Below are 21021 nucleotides of genomic sequence, written 5' to 3'. Positions count from 1 at the left end.
GAGCAGGCAAGAACCTTCATCCATAGCAAGAAGAATATAAATCTCAAGCTTAGACACAGTTGAGACTCCCTGACAAGATGAAAGGACAAGTTGCGGACATTATTGGTGTGGCAGCCAATACTTACTCTTTAGTTCTGAAAATACGAGTACAATCTTGTATAGCAGCACATTTTACTTCCCATATAAACACGAGCTAAGAATATACAGCTTATGTGAAAAGCACATTTATTTCAAGTGCTCTTTTCCATAAAACAAAAGGTGCCTTTGTCAATGAACAAACATTTCAGAGTTACTGCCTTCAATAACTAAACTTATGGACTATAGAAGACAGACCCAAATAGCACAAAGATTAGGTCTCACTGAAACCATAAAACAGCTCTAATGGCAAATTTTACCAGTTCAAGACTATTTTCAGGACTGTCAAAAGTGGCTCATGACTCATAGATCTCTCTATCTTACAGGAATGAGAGGGGAGGAAGAGAGAAAATACTGGCTTCTCATGCATTACAAATACAACATGGTGTTTTCAACCATGAAGCATATTTGAACAGATGTTCAGGGTACCAATAGCAAAGCATAGCAGAAAAGAGGTTCATTGGAAGACCCTGGGGCTCATGCAGCTGCCCTCTATTTTGGGAATTTGCAGTTCAGTGCTGTTCCATATTACTTACTCATGGACACAGCAGTCAGATTTTTAAAAAACCCATCACAACTAAGTCATGTTTTTCTGAACTATCTGGTCAGATATTCACCTTTGACAATGTCCTGAAAAGTTCATCTCTGAAGCAGCCCTGGACTGGATCGTTACATGAATGTAATGCACTTTGACATATCCACATACCCTGCTCTGAGTTCCTCCAAAGAAAGGCAACAATGAGAAACTACTGAATATTTTTCTGTAATTACCTTGAACCATTAGAGGCCTTACTTCAATATTTAATAAGTTCATTGGAAGCAGACATTTACATGCAATCTAACCAATAAGAAGGACTGTACTTGTACTATTGAGTTTGAATTGCTGGGGCTTTTAAATTTTCTTCTGGGAAATCAGAACAGAGTACTAATTGTAGAAATGCCTAAATAAATGATTTTCATTTTGGTAGCTTGATTTCCCAGAGACACCTACATTTTCCTCACTGTCTCAAACGAAGTAAACATTGTGTTCTTCATTCATTCATGTCATCTGCCAGGCCACTGCACACCTCAGTTTTTGCATGACAAAATGCTTTCAGGTCTAATGGTTTCTTTCAAGTAAGGAAACTGACTACTCACAATTACCAAATAAAAATACTAATCTAGGGCCTGACTTGATCATTTGTTCCATTAGACAACTAAGAGATCTCAAGGCAGAAAGAAGGTTTCCCCCTGGTGACTGTTTGGGGGGATTTATTCCTGCCATATCTCAGCAACTTGAAAGCAGCACTATTCTGTACTTACACCACACTGGTAAAATGAACAACCTAACCCAAAGTTCCATGGAGGAGAAAACACACACACACACACACACACACACACACACACACACACACACACACACACCCCAAAGATGTTTAAATGTATGGTATTCAGGTGTATATATTTTAACTCTGTTGATCCATTTAGCTGTTTCTGCAAATAAGCAAAGCAAACCCAATATATAGTGTGTCTTTAAAGGGAAAAACAAATTGTTTTGAGATGGGAGAGTAACTATGCTTCATTTCAGACGTTCAGGGACTTTGTTAACTTGAGCTCTTAACTTAAAGTGTCTTAAATAAGGAACACATTTACTTGATTGCAAAACATCAAATTAACAACTTATAAAATACTATGATTCAAAAGTATGGCCTAAGGAAAAATCAGATTAAGGGCCCAATCCTGTTCAATTTTTTAGGCTTATTGCGGGTATGTGCTGCATTCTGTGGTGGTCGTGGGCAGTCATAGGCTCTGAGATAAGGGAACATTTGTCCCTTTATTTCAGGGCTGCATTGCAACAGCATTGGTGTTGGAAAGTTGAATAGGATTGGACTCTGTTTCTTCATGAAAGAACCCCAGTTGGTATAAGAGAGAAAAAAGAATGATTCTCTTCTGATCTCCCCTTCTGACTTTGGAATGTATGTTCCTGAGGGTTCCCTAAAAGGAGCAGGGAAAAATAAGGATTTTGGAACCTTTTTAAAGACTGTCCTTAAAAAATCAGCTAGCTGTCCTTAAAAAACCAGCTGTACAGGTAGGGATAAGATGCTTTCCTTCAACGCACTGCTTTATCCTTCCCTCCAATTTGCTTTGCCCTATGCTCCGCTGCTCCTTAGTTGTGATAGATACTTTATTTACGGTCATCCGACCAGCTAAACACAGACAAACAAAACAAAATACACAGAATTTAAATCCTTAGTTGTGGCTTAAACAGGAGAGTTTCTAATATTAATTTCAGAATTAGAACTTGCACAGTTTACCATCTCTTTCAGTTTATTCACTTTTCCCCCTCTTCTTCATGCACACGTATGCAATATGTGCATTGAGTTTTTGCAGAAAAATTAATAGTGTGAGCATACAGATGACTGCACCAAGTTGCTTTTGATTTGCCATGTTTTACTTATGTATACACGTGAATTGTGATTTTAACCTTTTAAAAAGAAATATAATCCATGCACACAATGCATACGGACTTTGGCAAAACACTGCACCAAAAAAGAATCTTGATGCCCTCATGCATAAGATCTCATCAAGACTAATTTTCTGCAGTGAGTAATAAAAACATTTGTATACTATAGAGCAGGGGTGCTCACACTTTTTTGGCTCGAGAGCTACTTTGAAACCCAGCAAGGCCCGGAGATCTACCAGAGTTTTTTTTACAATGTTCGCGCCATCATAACATATAACATTTATGTGTACAATGTATGTTGGTGTACCTTGAGCTCCACGGAGTATAACAGGACTTACTCCTGAGTAGACATGCCTAGGATTAGGCTGTGAGGCTGCAATCCTAGCCACACTTACCTGGGAGTAAGCCCCATTGAGTACAATGGGCCTTACTCCCGGCGTTTCCTCCCAGAGGCACCTGAAGGGGGGGTCGGCACTCCGCGATCTACTCATTTTGCCTCGCGATCTACCGGTAGATCGCGATCCACCTATTGAGCACCCCTGCTATAGAGCACTTGAGTGTTTAAAGAGCTTCACATGTGTTTACCCTATTTCACTGTAATCCTTACAGCAATCCAGTAAGGTCAATACTATTACTGCATGTATTTTGCAGATGGGGAGAGGGCTGAGGTTCAGAAGGATTAATGCCGGGCCCAAGATTTGTATGGTGACTTCTTGATTTGTAGCTCAGTCTGACATTACAATTGCAAAAATATTAACAAACGGAAAAAATGTAAATTGAACAAATGTGAGATTTTTTGGCAGGCTTTTATTCCATCTTTATGGCACTACATCACTAGTGTATTTATAAAGATGGCAGGTACAACTTTCCCTTGTCAAATTGAGAAAAAACCCTTTTAAATGGCAGCATACTGCCACCTGTTGGCCCTATATATTTTTGCGGTTTAGCTGCAGTTTTTATTAACATCAACATTTAACAAATATGACACAGTAGTAACGGACGTTCTTTTACTCAAACTTTGGGTATAATTTTCATGTAGTGGTCATATTCACTCTGGAATCAATATAGGATCCTGTAAATACTTGCCATTTAACATATATAAGGGTTTTTCTTTAATGTTGTCTATCAATTTGGATTCCAGTTTGTTTTAAAGACCTATATTTATATAGGTCTTTAAAACCTATATAGGTTTTATATATATAGGTTTTATATATATGGTGGTTGTTTTGGAATGGAGGTGAGGACATTGCAGCTTTCTTGGTATTTGGTATAGGCACGGCCTTGATGCTGAAGGGTAACCAAATTGCTACCTAATAGATTCTAAAAATGTATATTTTATAGTATTGTATAAAAATTAAAATTTTGCTCCAAAGTAAAACAACTTGGTAGATACTCTTCTTCTCTAACTTGTTCACTATAAAATATGGCTTTTCATGGTTTCATTCCACATTAGTGTTTTCCATAGGCAGTGAAAATATATGTCTCCCACAAACAGATTAGATAAAAGCACAGAAACCAGCTTGTGCACATCCTGGAGAGCCTCAATGCATATTGTGGTAATGTAACTAAGTGCAGTGATTATAATATTTATTCCCCCTCCCCCAAGCAGTCAAGGTTGTTTGTTTTCTGCATATGAACACAATATTATCGTACAAAAACCTTTTACAGAATATACAATCATCTGAACTGCAGATACATAAATACATCTTAGCAACACCAAAGCTGTAGTTTTGTATCGGTCACACAGCTTACATGTTACAGAGTGGTTAGGGCTGGAATTGTCATCTCATTTTTCCTTCTTAGGATGACTACAAAACCAGGTACACAATGTATTCAAAAAAAGGAATGCTTTATAGTGCTATTATATTCTTTATAAAGTGAACATAGTTTTAAAAAAATTTAAATGGCATTTGCTTGGTATAAAACAAAGTTGGAATCCAGTCCACCATTACCAACCCTTTCCTAGCCGGGAAAAGTGCTGACTCCACTCATACCAACGTTTCAGGGAGGGCATCAGGATTATCAGGTGATAAAATCTCCCAGATTTGCCAGCGATCCCTTTGCCAGTCATGCCAGTCTGGCTCTGACAAATTTTTATTGTTCTGTTCCTTATCTGGAGTAGAGCATTTCCTCCCAATCTTGTTCTGTTGGTCCTCGCATAAGGGAGAATGTTCAGGCACCTGGGCCATGACTCTACTTCCTCCTATAGTCCCTGACCGGGTTTCTGGCCTCTGAAGTCTCCACAGCGGATGTTCTGTTGAAGGTACAGCTGGCCGGTAGGATAAGGTGGAACTCAACTTTGCTGTGTCAGGATAAGGGGGTGGAGGTGGCCTGTCTTTTCGAATTCCTTCGCTCGGCCTCAAGTGTAACAGTTTCGATGCACTGTGCAAACAAGAAACGTCCAAGTCTCGCTTTGCAGGGTGGTCTGTGCTACTCACTGACGAGTGTTGCTCTGAATTTGACTGGCTGGAATGCCTTCTGCCAACTTCTATTTGTGGAGTGCTGCAAACCCGAGAGAGGGGTGGATGAGGACGACATTCAGGAAGGGCAGCAGTAGTTTGGCTCCTCCGGATGAACTGTTTTACATTGTCTAATTCTGTGGCACTCCCCTGCCACTGAGGTGAAGGCAGCGATAGATTCCCTTGAGAAAGAGAGCACTGCCCTGGCCGCAGTGAGCTGCTCTCATAGATGTCTCCATATGACCCTGCAGGCCCATGAAGAGGGATCAACAGTATAAGCACTTCATTTTTGACACATGAAAAAGCAATAGTTACAGGTGCCAGGATATGGTCTTAAGACTATTGTCTTTTACAATAGATGGATGACTTTGATACAGTCACCACTGCTTTTGTATGTACATTACGTTAGAATACATACACACAAAGGTTTGCCTTGAATTAGATCAGAAGGTTAATATTTTGACTGTCTCTCATTTCAAGACAAATTTTGGTTTCAATCCAATACACCAGAATATAGACTGCTGAACATACTGAAGAATGGCAGACCATTTTTTTTTTTTTAAGAAAAAGGAGAAGGAATTTATTCATAAATCCAGAATTCAGGGGCACCTGACAAAATTTACAGGCAAAAGGTTCAAGATGGACAACACTTTTTCACACAATGCATAACTATCGGACATAATTGCTAAATATAGTCTCCATGGTCAACGGCAATAATCCTCTGATTGCCAGTTAAAGAAAACATTTCTCCCAGTGCTATTTTACATTGATATTTTCTTAATGTGGCTGCATGTCCTCATGTAGCATAGGTTCAGACACAATGTCAAACCATGATTTTGAGCTATTTTCCTCCTCTCCTCTTGTGCTCCTGTTTCCAGAAGCATGGGCAGGAGGTCTGGTCTAGAGCCACCATTAGCCCAAAGATAACATCTGAAGGTTGCCTGAAGCTTCTGTGTGCAGCAAAACCCCGAGAAGCAGCTGACAAGCTGAGCTGCTCTTCGGCGTGAGCGAAGAAGCATCTTGGTTGCCCTTCAAGTGACAGATGAAGGGGCTGCTTGTCAGCCAGTGTGGGAGGCAACTGGGGGCCACAAGTGATACCAGACTGTTTGAAAGATCCAACTGGAATATTGTTTGGTTCTTGAAAGACAGAACCTCCCTGTCATTGTAAAAAACCCCTTGGGTGTTTAGAGAAACCTGCCTATGTGAACCACCTTGAACAGAGTCAAAGGAGTAATCCAATGACTAGGAAGGTGGTATATAAATACTGGTTATGGCAGTATGGCAAAGGTCAGACTCTAATACCTGGTCAAGTGTATCTATTTGTTATGTTATATTTATTATTGTTTGTGGCCTTCCAATATGCCAATAAAGGTTTACCAAAGTAAAGTAAGTAAGTAAATACTGGTTATGATGATGATGTCATAGCTTGGCATTAATTTGATCCTGGGAAATCATGATTTGCACAATCATCTCACACATCAGGATTGCACATCAGGATTGCAAGCCATAATTTTAACTGAGTTTGAAACCCAGTTTCTGAGCAAATTGCAATTTGTGCAGATAGGTTACTGTTACTGAACTAGGCAAACTATGATTTGCTACCAAGTCGAAAGTTGAAAATGAGGCAAAGCATTCAAATGCAATATGCTGGGGGAGAGAGAGGTAGCTAAAGAGTCATGCAATGTGGTCGTGTAGAGCCAAATGTAGTTTGACTTTGAGTCTAGCTGTATATTATCTTGGCAATTCTTACAATAACCTTGTAAGTTGGGCAATACTGGCAATTCTCTATGTTACAGACTGGGGGATAAGGATAAAACAGTTTGACTATATTCACAAATTCTTAAACTCTTCTAGTACAATGATAAACATCCCATACCAAAGAGACACACAGCCCACTAACCAACTTTCCAACACCGATGCAGCAACAATGCAGCCCTGAGGTAAGGGAACAAACGCTGCCTTGAGGATGCCTCTGTGACTGCCCTTCCCCCACTGTAGGGTGCAGCAAGTGCCCTTTTGGCATGGCTGCACAGGCACTGGAAAGTTAGGTAGGACTGGATTGACAGACTGATTGGCTATCCTATTGAAGCTCTGAGGGGAGGGGCATCCATGGAACTATTTCTTGAACTAATACCTAACTAACTTTCCAGTGCTGATGCAGCCTCAATGCATCAGGCTGAGGTAAAGGAACAAATGTTCCCTTACTTTGAGGAGGACTCAGTGACTGCTCAGTAACTGCAGGCTGCAACACAAGCCCCGTTGCCACAGTTGCATCAGCACTGAAAGGTTGGATAGTTTGGGGCCCCAAATCCCCTAGGACACGGTTTCTTGACTAGTGTTACTCTTACCACCAGTGGTACTTGAGGTGATGCCCGGTGGTACATGTGGGAACCCCAGACCTCCACTGCCTAGCAAGACCAGCAACTCAATGCAATAAGCAGTAGTAGGAGGCTTGGCTCAGCAGGCAGAGCTCTAGCATAGGTTTTTCACACGCTCAAAAAAGTTCTCCCATACCTCTTGAGCCTCTTACTGGTGTTTGTTCTGGTCTCCCAATCCAGAACCAACTGGTAATGACATCATTGCCAGTTACTTCAGGTGGTACTTCCAATAAGCAGACCATGTGAAGTTGTATGGTGAAGGACAAATGTTGAAAAATGCTGCCCCCTGGAGGAAATACCAGACTGTCTGCTAAGAGCACCCTGAGAGTAATGATTCTTTGGGAGGTCAAATCCCATAGTGATTACCAGTACTGATGATCCCATGAATAGGGCACAGGGTTGTCTTTGAAGGTGATGACTAGAGGTGTTGGAAACGAACATCTCTAGTGAAGGCATCAAAACAGCAAACTTCTCTAAAGTCAAATCATTCTGTAAAAGTATATAAAATGTAACAAAATTCATACCTGCCATTCCTGGATCTTTGGAACCACTTTTCAGCGTTGAATGCCAAGTTCCCCAGATGTTGAAATAGTCCTCTGAATCATCTACGAAGAATGATAAAAAGGAATGTAAAATGTCTTGTATCATAAGATACAAGACAAATGTAGATAATGGCCAAGATCTGAAAAAACTTAGCATTATATACAATGAGCTTTTGCTATTCCAGTAGAATTTTAAAACTTATCTTGAACAGATGATCTTATGTCATAAAATGTTTTAAATTTTTTTTCTTCCTTTCAAAAGCAGTAGACAATGTTACAAGAATGGAGAAGATTCCTACCTAAGGAAAATACTTGAAAAAAAACAAAAAACCTTAGGCTCACAGAACTATTTAAAAGTTCTTTGGATCCAGGCCAAATAACCATCAACAGAAAAGTATGAAATATCTTTTTGATAAATTGCCTTGTCATGGAGAAATATAAATTTTCTGTGAGGTTGTCTGTAGCCACAGGGATCTTAGTATTTTCATCTTAACAACCACAGCCTCTAGCTATTGTTGCTAACTCAGAGAAATTACTTTTTGTGTTTTATTTGTGGCTTCCTGTCTCCGCTGTCTCCAATTACACCCAACTGTCCTTCCAGCTCTGTTTAGTTTCTTAGGCTCTCAGATAACTGAGCAACCCACTCTCTGAAGGAAGACAGTCAGGACAGGTTCCATTTGCAGAAATGGTATGCGAAAATGTTATAATGAAGCCTTTTATCAACCAAATGGAAGCGAACACACTCTCCATCACAATCACTATTAGCCAGGAACAGGAAGGCTCAATGGAAATAATATGAGGAAAGTAATAGCAGAAGACACTACAGAGCAGATAAGGATCCCAGTTAAAGGGTCACAGGGGGTAGTATTCCAACTCCTATCATTTAAAGGAAGTTTGCACAAGCATTCCCCATTTTCCTCTTTCAGTGGCCTAATGAAGTGGTGCTATGGGAGCAGGAGACCCCTGGGAATATAATATGATAGTGCGGGTGGCGCTTGTGCCTGGTTTGGGGAAATCCCCCCCCCTTGTGGTTTCTCATGCGACATCATAACCTGTTACTGAAGGTCTCTCTGAACCCCAGGAGTGGTTTCAAAAGAGGGGCAGCTTACACAAACTTCCTGCTGCTTGTGGGTGCTGGGATATCCCAACCATAGAACTTTGATCTAGATTGGTTCTGAACATACCTTTCCCAAACCATGATCCTGGGGAATTTTCTCTTGATTTTGGCTGCAAGTTGCTGACCAACAGGTGTTGTTCTGGTACTCTGAACAACTTATCAGAACCAAGGGCCATATCTTCTTGCATTGTCAAAAGAGACCGTTCAGAGAGCACTGGGGAGTTGTTGTCATAAGGGGAGATGTCACCACTCGACGCTCTGTTTGAGTCTATGGATGAATGCCTGCCTCCCATGGAGAACGAACCTTCTGACTCGAGCATTTCAGTGCTTTTGATAAAATGTGACAGACAAATATGAATTAATATACTTCAGTGCAGCAAATAAGAGTACATTTGGACCACACTGACAACACAAGGCAATGAATGCTGGAATGGAAGTGCTATTATAACAAAGAACAATGAGATTGTTTTCTACACGATATGAGCAATCCCACTGACACCATATATCCAAGTTTTAAAAAATGGGTATACGTTTGAACCACAAAAATTCACAACACAACAAGGAAATGTATAACTGAAACAGTAGCTTACCTTGAATCAGATTTGTGAAATCCTATCTCTTCTCAAAAGAGAATCCCTGATAAAATTTAAATGGCAACTGCCTGCTTTATACAGCATTTAACAAGAAAGCATTCACCACAAGAATTCAGATTTAAGTGGCAGCTTAATTTTACATTAATATACTGTTGAAGCTTCAAAATTTCATCCTTGCAAATCCAAGCATGTAAGAAGGAAAAAAGAAACAGATGGTCATCACTGTAGCATTAGCAGCAAGTGATGTTATATAACACCCAATACTGCTGTAGTAGTTCATTCTGACAGAGGAGCAGTAAATAAGAAAAGCACTTGTTTTGTACTCCAGTGAAGAGGAAAAAAGAACACCCAGAGTAGAGGCAAGAAAGCATTTGCAATGGCATCAAGAGAAAAGGCCACACAGATCAGCACTATGCACACTTTAGAGTTACGTTGCCTGCGGACAAACTAGTAGGAGAGAGAAGTGTTTGAAGTGGTTCTCATACAGTTCCTTTGGAACCAATGATTTCCACACATTCGATTTGCACTGCAGAGTTTTAAAGTGTTCCACACCATTGGTCTAGATTTAAAATGCACAATCGAGTATAGTTCCAGAAGCAGTGCATTACAGATTGATGGTTCATCCTGATTGATGATAAGCACCCGCGTTATCTTCTCTGCTTCCAACTTCTTTTCAAAAGCAATAACCCAGTTATCATTTGTAGCCTCGCTCCAAATTGGAATAAAAACACGTCATGTCTTAAGAACATGAGTTCCTTTCGTGCTGAACAACGGTCCCTCTAATCTTCTAGCCAAATTCTTTCCCATGACTTCGTGGTTACAACCGGAAACATGCTAACATCAGAACATACAGAAATGATTCCTGGAGTACCTTATCATAAATGAAGGTGAAGCTGAAACTTTTACTGGTTTGAAAACAAAAGTAACAATTTTCTTCACAATTCTCAGTGACATTTACATTGACCATGATTATGCAGCACTCACTTGAGTTACATATTGAGTTTGCAACTACCATGAGTAAAATTGTTTGCGAACCATTTCACAGAAAAGGTGCCCAGTGACCTTGAGGCATGCATGACACTGAATGATTAAGCAAGCTCAAGAAGTCCCAACATCTCCTAACGGTTTTTCCAAACAAGACTGATAAAACTCAGCCAGCTGAATGTTACTAAGTGACAATACACCAAGTGATGTAATGTATATGTAGAATAGTAAACTGAGCTTTGGCTAGGTAGGAAAACTTCACATGATTTGTTGTCATAATATTGAGATCTTAACATCTGCTTTATGGTAAAATATAACAATAGTGAAGCTTATTGGATTTGAACCAAAACTTCATATGTGATCCAACAGGCAAGCTTGGTAGGTAGGTTTCCCTGTAACAAGGAACCCAATTCTACATAAGGAATCCTTCTGTGTGAGTACAGATCTGTCTTTTGCACTGATATGAACAGGAAAGCTCTATGTGAACAGTGGACCTCATGCCCAAAGGGAACAGCTGGATCATGGATATGTGATCTAGAAAGCTAGAACTCCAGTTAACATAGATGCAGATGAAACTAACCACGCTACTTCCTGTTTTTAATAATATTGTTAAAGATGTTCAACAACCACTGCTAATTTAACGTTCTTTCTTTAAGCACAGCGAATAGGCTCTACTACAAAAAAACCAACCCACAGAATGCTGACTGTGATTCCAAAGACCTGAAGCCACTCACCTAACATAAAAAGGATGGCATCACTATTGTTAACAGAGTGGGATTTTGCAGCTAGAAGCATCTGAATGTCCAGAAGAGAACAAATCCCTAATGGAGACAGATGAAGAAAATTACTCACGATGATTGGGAAGCTTTCCTTCTCAGCAAATAGTCTACAACATCTGGGTCAGTCTCAAGCAGACTAATCAGTACTTCATTTTGAAGATCAGCAGGAACCTAGGCATGAAGATGGAAAAAATGAAGATTCAGAAGTGCAGAATTATGAACCTCAAACATCAACCTTCTTGCAATTCTGGCATTTCCAAGATCTTAAGTCGAACATTTATGCTAGTTAATCCTGTAATAAATACTTTCAATTACACGGATAGTTTGTGTACGCAAGATACCTGCATTATCTGAATGAAAAATAAAAATGGTAAGAATTAGTTCATAACACATATATTCACCAAGTGTACATCTGGGTAGTTATCTGTGCCAGATGTCTCTAAACATAATCAACTATTCTCCACATTTTCTCTACAGTGATAGGCATATCATATTTCTCCAGTTTCCAGAGGAAAAGTAGAATAACCAGTAAGCGCTTCAATGATGCTAGATATTTCCGTATAGACTTGCCTTGGATATTTCTAAGAAGGCAGATTTCTTACTGAATGTTTCCCTGCTAACTTACCATAGTTCAGAGTTCTTCAACCATGGGGTTGGGACCTCAATGCGGTTGTGAAGCTTCGGTTGCAGGGTTGCAGCAACTTATGGGAATGAAAAAGATTGAAGACCACTGGACTAGAGCACCACCAGGTAAAGGAGGAAGCATCTGGTGTACCCCTTCAGGTACCAGGAGATTGTGTCCCAGTCCTGCTCAGGTTCTTAGCCATTGTGCTAAAATAGTTTTCACTAGTGCCAGGCTTCATGGTAACTTTTTCTGCTCTCTCTAATAAGAATATTCAGCTACAGTGAACAGTGCTAGAAGGGCATAAAGGGGCAGTGAGTGGTGGCAGTGGAAGATAGGGTCCTGGGAGGGGGAGAGGATTGACAGTGGGGTTCCCAGTCTCTCTCATCCATTCATTCCCTTGGCAGGAAAAAGGTTGAAGATTGCCAAAGTCCATTACAAGCATGTGTATGACCTAGCACAGGGGTGTCCAAAGTTTTTGGCAGGAGGGCCACATCATCCCTCTGACACTGTGTCAGGGGCCGGGGGGGGGGGAAGGATTTGATTTACATTTAAAACTTGAATAAATTTACATAAGTTTACATAAATGAATATATTAAAGATGAACTTATATGAATGAATGAATGTCTTGCAATAGCTCAAGGCCTATAAAAGGCCTTGCACAAAGCAAGACTGGCCTTTCCTTTGCTGCCGCTACTGCATCACAGACATGAAACAGCAAGCAATGGAGGAAGCCCTCATTCCACAGCTCACGCGAGAGGTCAAACAGTTGCCCTCACACTGAGAGAAGTTGCATTGGGCCAGTGCGGGCACCAACAAATCTCCGGAGGGCCAGAGGTTCACTGGACACTGGGGACTCTTTGAGGGCCACACTGAGAGGCCTCAAGGGCCACGTGGCCCCAGGGCCGGCATTTGGGCACCCCTGACCTAGCACACACAAGTACCAATTTGATCCCTCCTAGTGTCACCACAATATGCTCTACAAATCCAGGGTTGCAGAAAAGAACAATGTATAACAAAGGAATGGCCTATATGTGCATAACTCATGAAACATAAAAAAGGGAGAAAATGGCATGACTACAACATGAGATGGGGCTCTAGAAATAAAAAGACCAATCTCGTTGAGTGTTTACTAGAATAACGCAGCATAATTGCTTAAGAGTGGGTGAGAAATATGCACTCATTGCCCCAAAATACAAGCACCACCACATTACATGCAACAACAAATCACAAACTTCTTTCTGACAGCAAACAAATGTCCAGGTTCCAATTTCATCAACTTGTAATCTTCTGTTCCAGCCTCCTACATCCAATCTCTCTTTATACAGAGACTTGCAGACACCTAAGTTCTGCACCACTTATCAGTGACCTTGTGCACATTATTTGTTTACTAAATTTTTAAAAGAGATCAAAGGAGTATATTAAAAATTGATGAGAACAATAATTATAAACTATCAATGTAATATCTGGAAACGGAAATAAATAATTTCTTAAAACCAATAAATAATTACAGAATCAGTGAGGACCTGCCAAACAAAAATGTTTTTAGCTTCTTCCTAAAAACCACATCTATGGGAACTCTCTGGGAAGGGAGTTCACATTATGGATCCCCGACTGAAGGCCCCATCCCTTGTGCACCAACCAGATCTGTGAAGAGTGGCTAAGAAAATACAGTCTGTAATATAGATATCAGGGGATGGGCAAGTTGATACAGAAGAATGAACATGGCATGAACTTGCAAAACAGCACCCAAATGTCTTTCAAACTCAGCTCCATTTCCTGTACCAATTTAAGTCATGAGAACAGCTTATCCACATTTTAAACACAGAGATCTAGTGAAAGCTTTCTAATCTGGCTCCATCTTCCTAAACCTTAGGGTCTCCATGAGGAGCACACCTATTCTCCAAATGGCTTTGCTGAGGTTTTTAAATGTCAGTTAAATTAATGTCTGAATATTTACTATCATGCTAACCTTACTAGCAGATTGTCGGTGCTAGTTCATTTAAGAAACACAATCTCCAGTGATAGGATGTATTCCTCCTGACAAGCAGAATGATTCTGACCTGACAATAAACCCATGCAGTAGGCCAAATATCACATTCTGTTCTACTGGGTTTTATTTCACAGATCTTGCTACAATTTCAGTTCTGAAGCCGGTTACAGCTGGAGAAATAGAAAATTTGGCAATGTCACATTTAGTTGTACATTGCAGCTTCACAGTCTCTTCCAAATGTTTCTGTATTTGAAAGTAGTACAAATGTCAAACTCTTAAGTATAAACAGCAGCCCTGGCCCCTTCTCACTCTCCAGGGTTTGAAAAACTATTTGCCACTGCCTGATGGGGAATTATCAAAGTTTGTTATGAAGAAATCAACAACTCTGTTTCTATCAATTTACCACCCTGGCAAGGAATCTGCTGTGCCAATTTGGAGAGTTACAGGTCTCACACTGCTCCCAGACAGAACATTAAAACAAAATGAAAACAACACCTTGTGGAGAGTTCTTTTTTTGTTTGCAGATAAATCAATAAGCAAAACAGCTTGATATGAATATATCCAAAAATACAAGAACTTGGGACAAAGGTTGGAGCTTCATCCACTGAAGCAATCCAGTTGGCTAAACATTGGCACAAATACAGAGATTCTCTCCAGAGATGCTTTTCCACCGTACATATCTGATGTCAAACTGACACACATCCACAGCACTCTCTCATTATAAACACGTCATTTGAAATGGTATATTGTTCCCTTGCATCCAGCAAGCCACTTAGCTTGGCCTCCAGAGCTACAAGATATTTATCTGCTTGCAGCACAACTGCTCCAAAGACGACAAAAAGAATTCCATAACACTGACATTAAGCTTCAGTTCTAAACGGAAGCAAGATAATGGAATACTGTTATTGTAACTAAAATGGTCCACATACAAGCTAGAAAGTTAGCGTCTCAGCTGTATGCTACATAATTTCTCCACATTATTTTGAGGGTATGGATCAAATCAACTATTTGTATTGGTGATATTGAAATCCCACTCTTTCTCACTCTTCCCATGATTCAGAAATCATGAAATCCCACTCTTTCCAAATAATATATCCATGAAAAATATTAGCAGAATTCAAAACACTAGCATTGCATTTCCTAGAGACTGTCACAATCAGAGCGAAAGAGATCCACAGCTTCTGATTTTGAACTTTCACTTTCAAGCCCATGAACTTCAGAAATGGAAAATCTGCATGAATTAAGACCATCTTCTTAATTCCTTTGTGTTGCACCTTCTTATTCGCTGACTAGGTGTCTATATTTCCAAACATACATCACTTTATTTTGCAAGATGCAGAAGACGGAAGGAATTGAGGCAAGCAAGAAGCAACACAAGAGGAGACAAGTCCTTGGCATCCCATGCAGGAGAATAATATGCCTGGCAGATTTACAGTTCACCTTTGCATGTTTACTTGGAAGTCAAGGAGGCTTACTCCCAGGAATGCATGCACTGAATTAGAGCCATAGACAAATCATGAGAAATTCATCCAGGATCTCCTATAGGTTTTTTAAAAGTTCAAATGGAGGGTATGGAGAGCAACAGATGCAAATAGGTTTAAGATAGTGGCACTGCCTTGTTAATGCTTGCCCCCAAAACAATTTTCTTGATATAAACACCCCTTGAAGCTGCTATTTCCGTTTCTTTAAACTTACTGCAGCAAAATCTTTGTTGCCAGCAAGTGAAAAAATGATCAGGAGAACTCACAGGAAGTGAGTTGCTTTTCCCCTACAAGGAAAAACAGCGTAAAAAGACAGATGGGTAAAAAGAGCACAACACAAAACCACTCCGTGGTTTCCTGTGTAAAAGGAGCCCAATACCTTCTATATACCTCAGAGATAATTAATCACATTTCTTTTCTCACTTTTGATTGTTCTAGGTATACTTTCAGCTACTGTATTCTTGCACCTCCAAAATGAGCAAGTCAGACAAAGGCTTGGGATAAAGAGTCACTTTTATAAATACAATCAGAAAATCTGCAGAAGGGAATAAACAATCTAGAACATCCCCCAGTGTAGGCTACTAATTTGGGAGAAACGGTGCTAGCCGCCTACCTCCCTTGGGTTATACAGGCATCATATCCTGGCTCCAAACGCCCTCGGTCATCACACAAGACAGCTTATCAGAGCCAACCCCTAGAGGTTGAGGCAGCTGGATGAGCATATACCCCAGAGCCCACACCCACTATTGTTCTCTGAAGTGAGTGGCAGCGCCCAAATCAGAGGGGCAATGCTGAGCATCACGTCTCTGACTTCCCCCGCCCCTCCCCTTAAGGGAGAACTACCCAGGGCTCTCAGGCTGGCGTGTCATGACGCCCCAGTCTGAAAACCAATGCCCTACCACATCAGTCTGGATTTGGCAAAAAAATTAACAGACAAGGTCTATTAGGTTGACGACAAACTTTCCTACCCGGCTCCCTAACAGAGCAGCCAGCTAATCTCAAACCATTCATGGGCAAGAGGGGCTAGAAAACTCCAGCATACTGACTCGAGAAGGTACTCAGTCTTCAGGACATCAGCCTGCCCAGCCCCATCTTGTGCAGCAGCCAATGAAGCACCCTCACTTTTCCACTTTAGCCTGGCTTGCCTGGAGTGCCAGGCAAAGGATATCACATTGAGGGTGCAATCCTAACCCCTTATGTCAGTGCTTTCCAGCAGTGACATAAGGGCAATGCAGCTCAGGGGTAAGGGAACAAACATTCCCTGACTTTGAAGAGGCCTCCATGAGTGACACCCAGCTGTAGGATGCTGCACATGTCCCATTGGTACTGCTGTGCCAGTGCTGGAAAGTTCTGACATAAGGGGTTAGGATTGTACCTAGCAATGAATGAGTTATCAGTGGAGTGTCACATTATTGCTCGGTACAAAATACTGGAGAATTTGAGGATGGGGAGAGTAGTTATCCCTGGAAAAGAAGCACAGCTTCTGTGAAAATCCACAATACTCTCTATATGTTGCACAGTGCAAAGTGAAAGCTCTTTTATTTCCAACTGTGATTTTTCTGCATATACTTACCCTATATTAACTTTCCTCTCTTTTGCAAAACACTTTTGCAATAATTCAATAATGTACTATGTAAACACAGTCTATTGTCATAGGATACAAGGGTCTTCCCAATTGTTGAGAGGTGGGAATAAAAGTCTCTTGGCAGGCCCACAATCTTTCAGCCCGGGGGCGTCCTCTGAATAATCCTTGGGGCGGGAGGGGGATCTTGAACCCTTGGTATCACCAAGTTGCTTGTGACAGATTCAGGATGAGGCCCTTTTAAATGAGCTATCAAGATCATTCATTTCAGGCATGCCTTTTATAACTAAAATGTTATTTTACTGCTGGCTTCCTAGTTCTGTTCTTTCATTTTGATTCGTTATAATGTTTTACTGTTTTGTATTTTTTTTTGTAATTTTAATCAGTATTATGGTTTTCTTTTGAGAACAACTGTTGAAGAGTTATTCTCAATAAAACAGCTATAGCTATAAAACAGCCAAATAAATAAATATGCAGCGTTAATGTATTTTCAAATAAAGACAAGTAAAAACAATTACACACAGAATGCACTGGAAGCCTGTATTAAGCAACACAAGAAAGTCTTCACCTACCATGAAAAGCATCTCATAGTTTTCTATCATCTTTTGTACAACAGCAATGATTGCAGTACTCTCCTCCGCACGAGCAGTACTTTGAACTGTGAATTCTTTATCTGTTGTCTTCTGCTTGTGTAACAGATTCGGTCCAAATATAGTGGCTAGGTTAAGCGATGTCATTTTGTTACCAGGAATCTAGAAACGGAATAAAAGTGGGCACTTATTTGCAAATGGCTTTCTGATACTTTGCATAAGAGGAATAAATTTGCTTTACCAGATTAAGACCTGAAAAAGCAGGCCCATTCTCTCTGTCTTAGGGCCCAATACCATCCAACCATCCAACGCTGATGCAGCCATGCCAACGACTACATCGGGGCACGCACTGCATCCTGCTGTGGGGGGAGCAGTCACGGAGGCCTCCTCAAGGTATGGGAACGTTTGTTTCCTTACCTCAGGGCTGCATTGCGGCTGCATCGGCACTGGAAAGTTGGACAGGATTGGCCCTTAAACACATAAAAATTGCAAACTTATGTGGCTGAGTTCTATCACTTTGAAATGCAACTACCCCAAAATAAGGCTGCGGTTTCTACATACTTCCTAGTTACACCAAAATATACCAAGTTTGTAAATGTAATTTTTTGTCAGGCCTCTGAAGCATAATTTTATTAGATCAGTGAAACAATTATTAGCTTTACTTTTAGCTTCCTGCTTACATTCCCGGAGTTATCCTCTCTACCTGCAGACTCCCTATCTGCTTATCTTTGCTACAAGCTTTCTGCTTAAAGAGCCTTGGCAAAGCAAGATACAAAATCCTTTGCGCAACAGTAAAACATAAACAAAGGTAATGGGTGTGTGAGGGTGGGGGTGTGGATAAGTGGATTTGCAGGTACTGGAGCTGTAGATATTGGGGGACGCCTGTACAGTGTCCCATTTTCCTTTCCCATCTCCTGAAACTTACTCTCCACTCTATGAAGCCTGAGCAGAACTACAACACTGACTGGAGACTTGAACAGAAACTCCTGAGGATACACTACAATAATTTCTTACAGCTCTCCAGGGCTGGTTCAAAATATCTCCTTACCGCTTCAGGCAGTGTATCAAATGCTGCCCCCTCCTTGCCCAATTTATGAGCCAGCTTCTGCTCCTCTCACTCTTGTATTCTAGCTTCACATTCTCCACTCCTCTACATTCCCTCTTCCTCTCTGTCTCCCTCTTCCTTTCCAATCCAGGGACTGGATGGAGAAAAAGGAGTACTAGAGGCAAGTAGGAAGATAGAGATGGGCCCTTCACCAATCTGCTTCTGGAAGGGAAAGCTTTGGTTGACCTCGTGGTTGAACTGGCCTTGCAGGTCTCACTTATCTGAAATGAATTGTCTTATTCAGTGTTAGCTCACAAGACGTCAAAACATATTTATTTATTGCTTTCAGTATAGCCAGTCGTATTAAGCAAGGATGACTGTAGATGAATAACCCAACTGTCCTCTTTATTTGTTATTTAAAAACATTGACCAGTAGATTTTTTTATTGCCTGTAATTTAAAATGAAAAACTTGACAAAGCTTCCAAATATATATATTGGACACAACGCAACAAGAACCGGCAGCCTGTTCCAATTACTGCACTTGTAAAGTGGCCTATAAATAGAAGACTCAGGAAGTATCTGTACAACGATGCCTACTTAAAATATGTATGATATACAATGAACATGATTCAGAGTGAGATTTAGGAAAAGGAAGAAAAGAATTAACATAAAGAGTCCTCTATTTCTAAGGAGTGGCATCACTAGGGGGGGATGCGGGCCACACCAAATGACATGAAGGGGGGGTGACACCACTACTGGCCAAAATATTTAAAATTTTGGTGTTTTTTTTTTAAAGAAACCTTCATTTTATATATCATTTTATGCGAAATTGCAAGCAAAATACAAAATACACAAGTGAAACAAATCGTGTTGAAATCTCTATTCTAGCAAAAGTTACAGCCAAAAAACCAGCAGGGCAGGTGATAATACATCACCATGCCCACCACCAGGGGCACTGCCCTGCCGACTGCATGGGGGAAAGTCCATCATGGGGGTGATGCACTGGTCTCTGGCACCGGATGACAGAAATCCTAGTGACACCACGGCTTCTAAGTGGTATTTACTTATACAATGATGCAATATAAAGTACAACAAATTTATATTTATATTTATAACAAATATAAATTTGTTATTAACAAATCTCAGTGTTTCTTTAGATATTTGACCTCTTTTCTATCATATCTACTGTTTTATTCTGTAACATGAAATGTATACATTACACAATGCCTAATTGCAAAGCAAGCAAATTATCAAGCAGGAGTCAGTTTTCCCTGTTTCAACAAAACACACAGTTCAAGAAACAGCCACAGAAAAATCATTGATCTGAATTTACCTCCCGGTTATCTTGATCTATCCTGTCTTCTGCATGGCTAGCTACAGTGGCAAGGAACTGGAGGAGACGATGCAAGGTGTCACAGTTGCAGGGAGGTAGAAGATAAATAAGAAGTTGCAGACTGCTTAGTTGCTCATGTGATTCTAATACTAAAAGAGTGAAATAGAAGTATTCTAAGGAATGTCACTACGGTACACGTTACACTATTCTCTACTAATACGAATACTACATTTTCCTCTTTTAAGGCCTGCCATTTCATGAAACTGCAAATATATAGGTACACATGACTTGTCCAAACTGGGCTGGAAGGAGAGAGTTCACATGTTGAAGCAATGGGTATTTTAGAATTCCATCTGGATTCATCTCCTGTTAACATGAGATAAGCATTTGCACTAATACTGAAGCTTCTGAGAAAATTTTACAGATCATAGGTTGTTGTTTTTTTTGCTGCTGCTGCTTTGGAATCATCAGAGAATGCATATGGTGTTGCCAGGTTTCATTGTGTAAGTTTAATCTTTCTCTCACAGAGACGGAGAGAGAGAAGTACATCAATGTATAGAATCAATTTTACTCTATGACGCATACTTCCAAATCAGAGTATGAATAAGATATGCACTTTTCCCTGACACTTATGTTGTCAACAGAGTATGACAACATACTTCCAAATCAGAGTATGAATCATCCATATTTTCTCAGGACAGGAGGGACCCTCAATATCCGTGGGACTTTGATTTTACTCAAAGGTTTGGATTTTGATGCATAAGGAAAGCTGTATATGAACAAGGAAAGTCTGAAACCTGGACATCAGCCTTGTTATCCATTTGTGACACCCACTGCTTTCTCCGGAGCTGAACTGCCAGGTCTGAGGCTGTTTAGGATTGGGCTGTAAGAGTCCTTCAGATCCTAGAGCATTTCACTGTGAAAAAAAATGCTCTGGCAGAGGC

General features: G+C 40.5%; 1 protein-coding gene across 3 annotated transcripts in view; it reads right to left on the bottom strand.

The window, feature by feature from the left end:
- The window catches only part of ARHGAP6 (Rho GTPase activating protein 6), a 283141-nt gene that overhangs the window by 20737 nt on the left and 241383 nt on the right, over positions 1–21021 (bottom strand). For 2 of the 3 annotated variants that reach the window (XM_066619642.1, XM_066619644.1), the window contains exons 8-13: positions 20078–20226; positions 17681–17860; positions 11504–11601; positions 9142–9401; positions 7940–8020; positions 3701–5282 (exon numbers count right to left, since the gene is read on the bottom strand). In XM_066619642.1, coding sequence (XP_066475739.1) covers positions 4567–5282; positions 7940–8020; positions 9142–9401; positions 11504–11601; positions 17681–17860; positions 20078–20226 — 1484 coding nt within the window. In that variant the 3' untranslated portion in view covers positions 3701–4566. Of the gene's footprint in view, positions 1–3700; positions 5283–7939; positions 8021–9141; positions 9402–11503; positions 11602–17680; positions 17861–20077; positions 20227–21021 lie in introns of those variants that run through there. The other variant, XM_066619645.1, reaches the window with a different exon arrangement.

Source organism: Tiliqua scincoides, chromosome 3 (genome assembly GCF_035046505.1).
Source record: "Tiliqua scincoides isolate rTilSci1 chromosome 3, rTilSci1.hap2, whole genome shotgun sequence".
Taxonomy (NCBI): domain Eukaryota; kingdom Metazoa; phylum Chordata; class Lepidosauria; order Squamata; family Scincidae; genus Tiliqua; species Tiliqua scincoides.
This window is presented reverse-complemented; position numbering and strand designations above follow the sequence as displayed.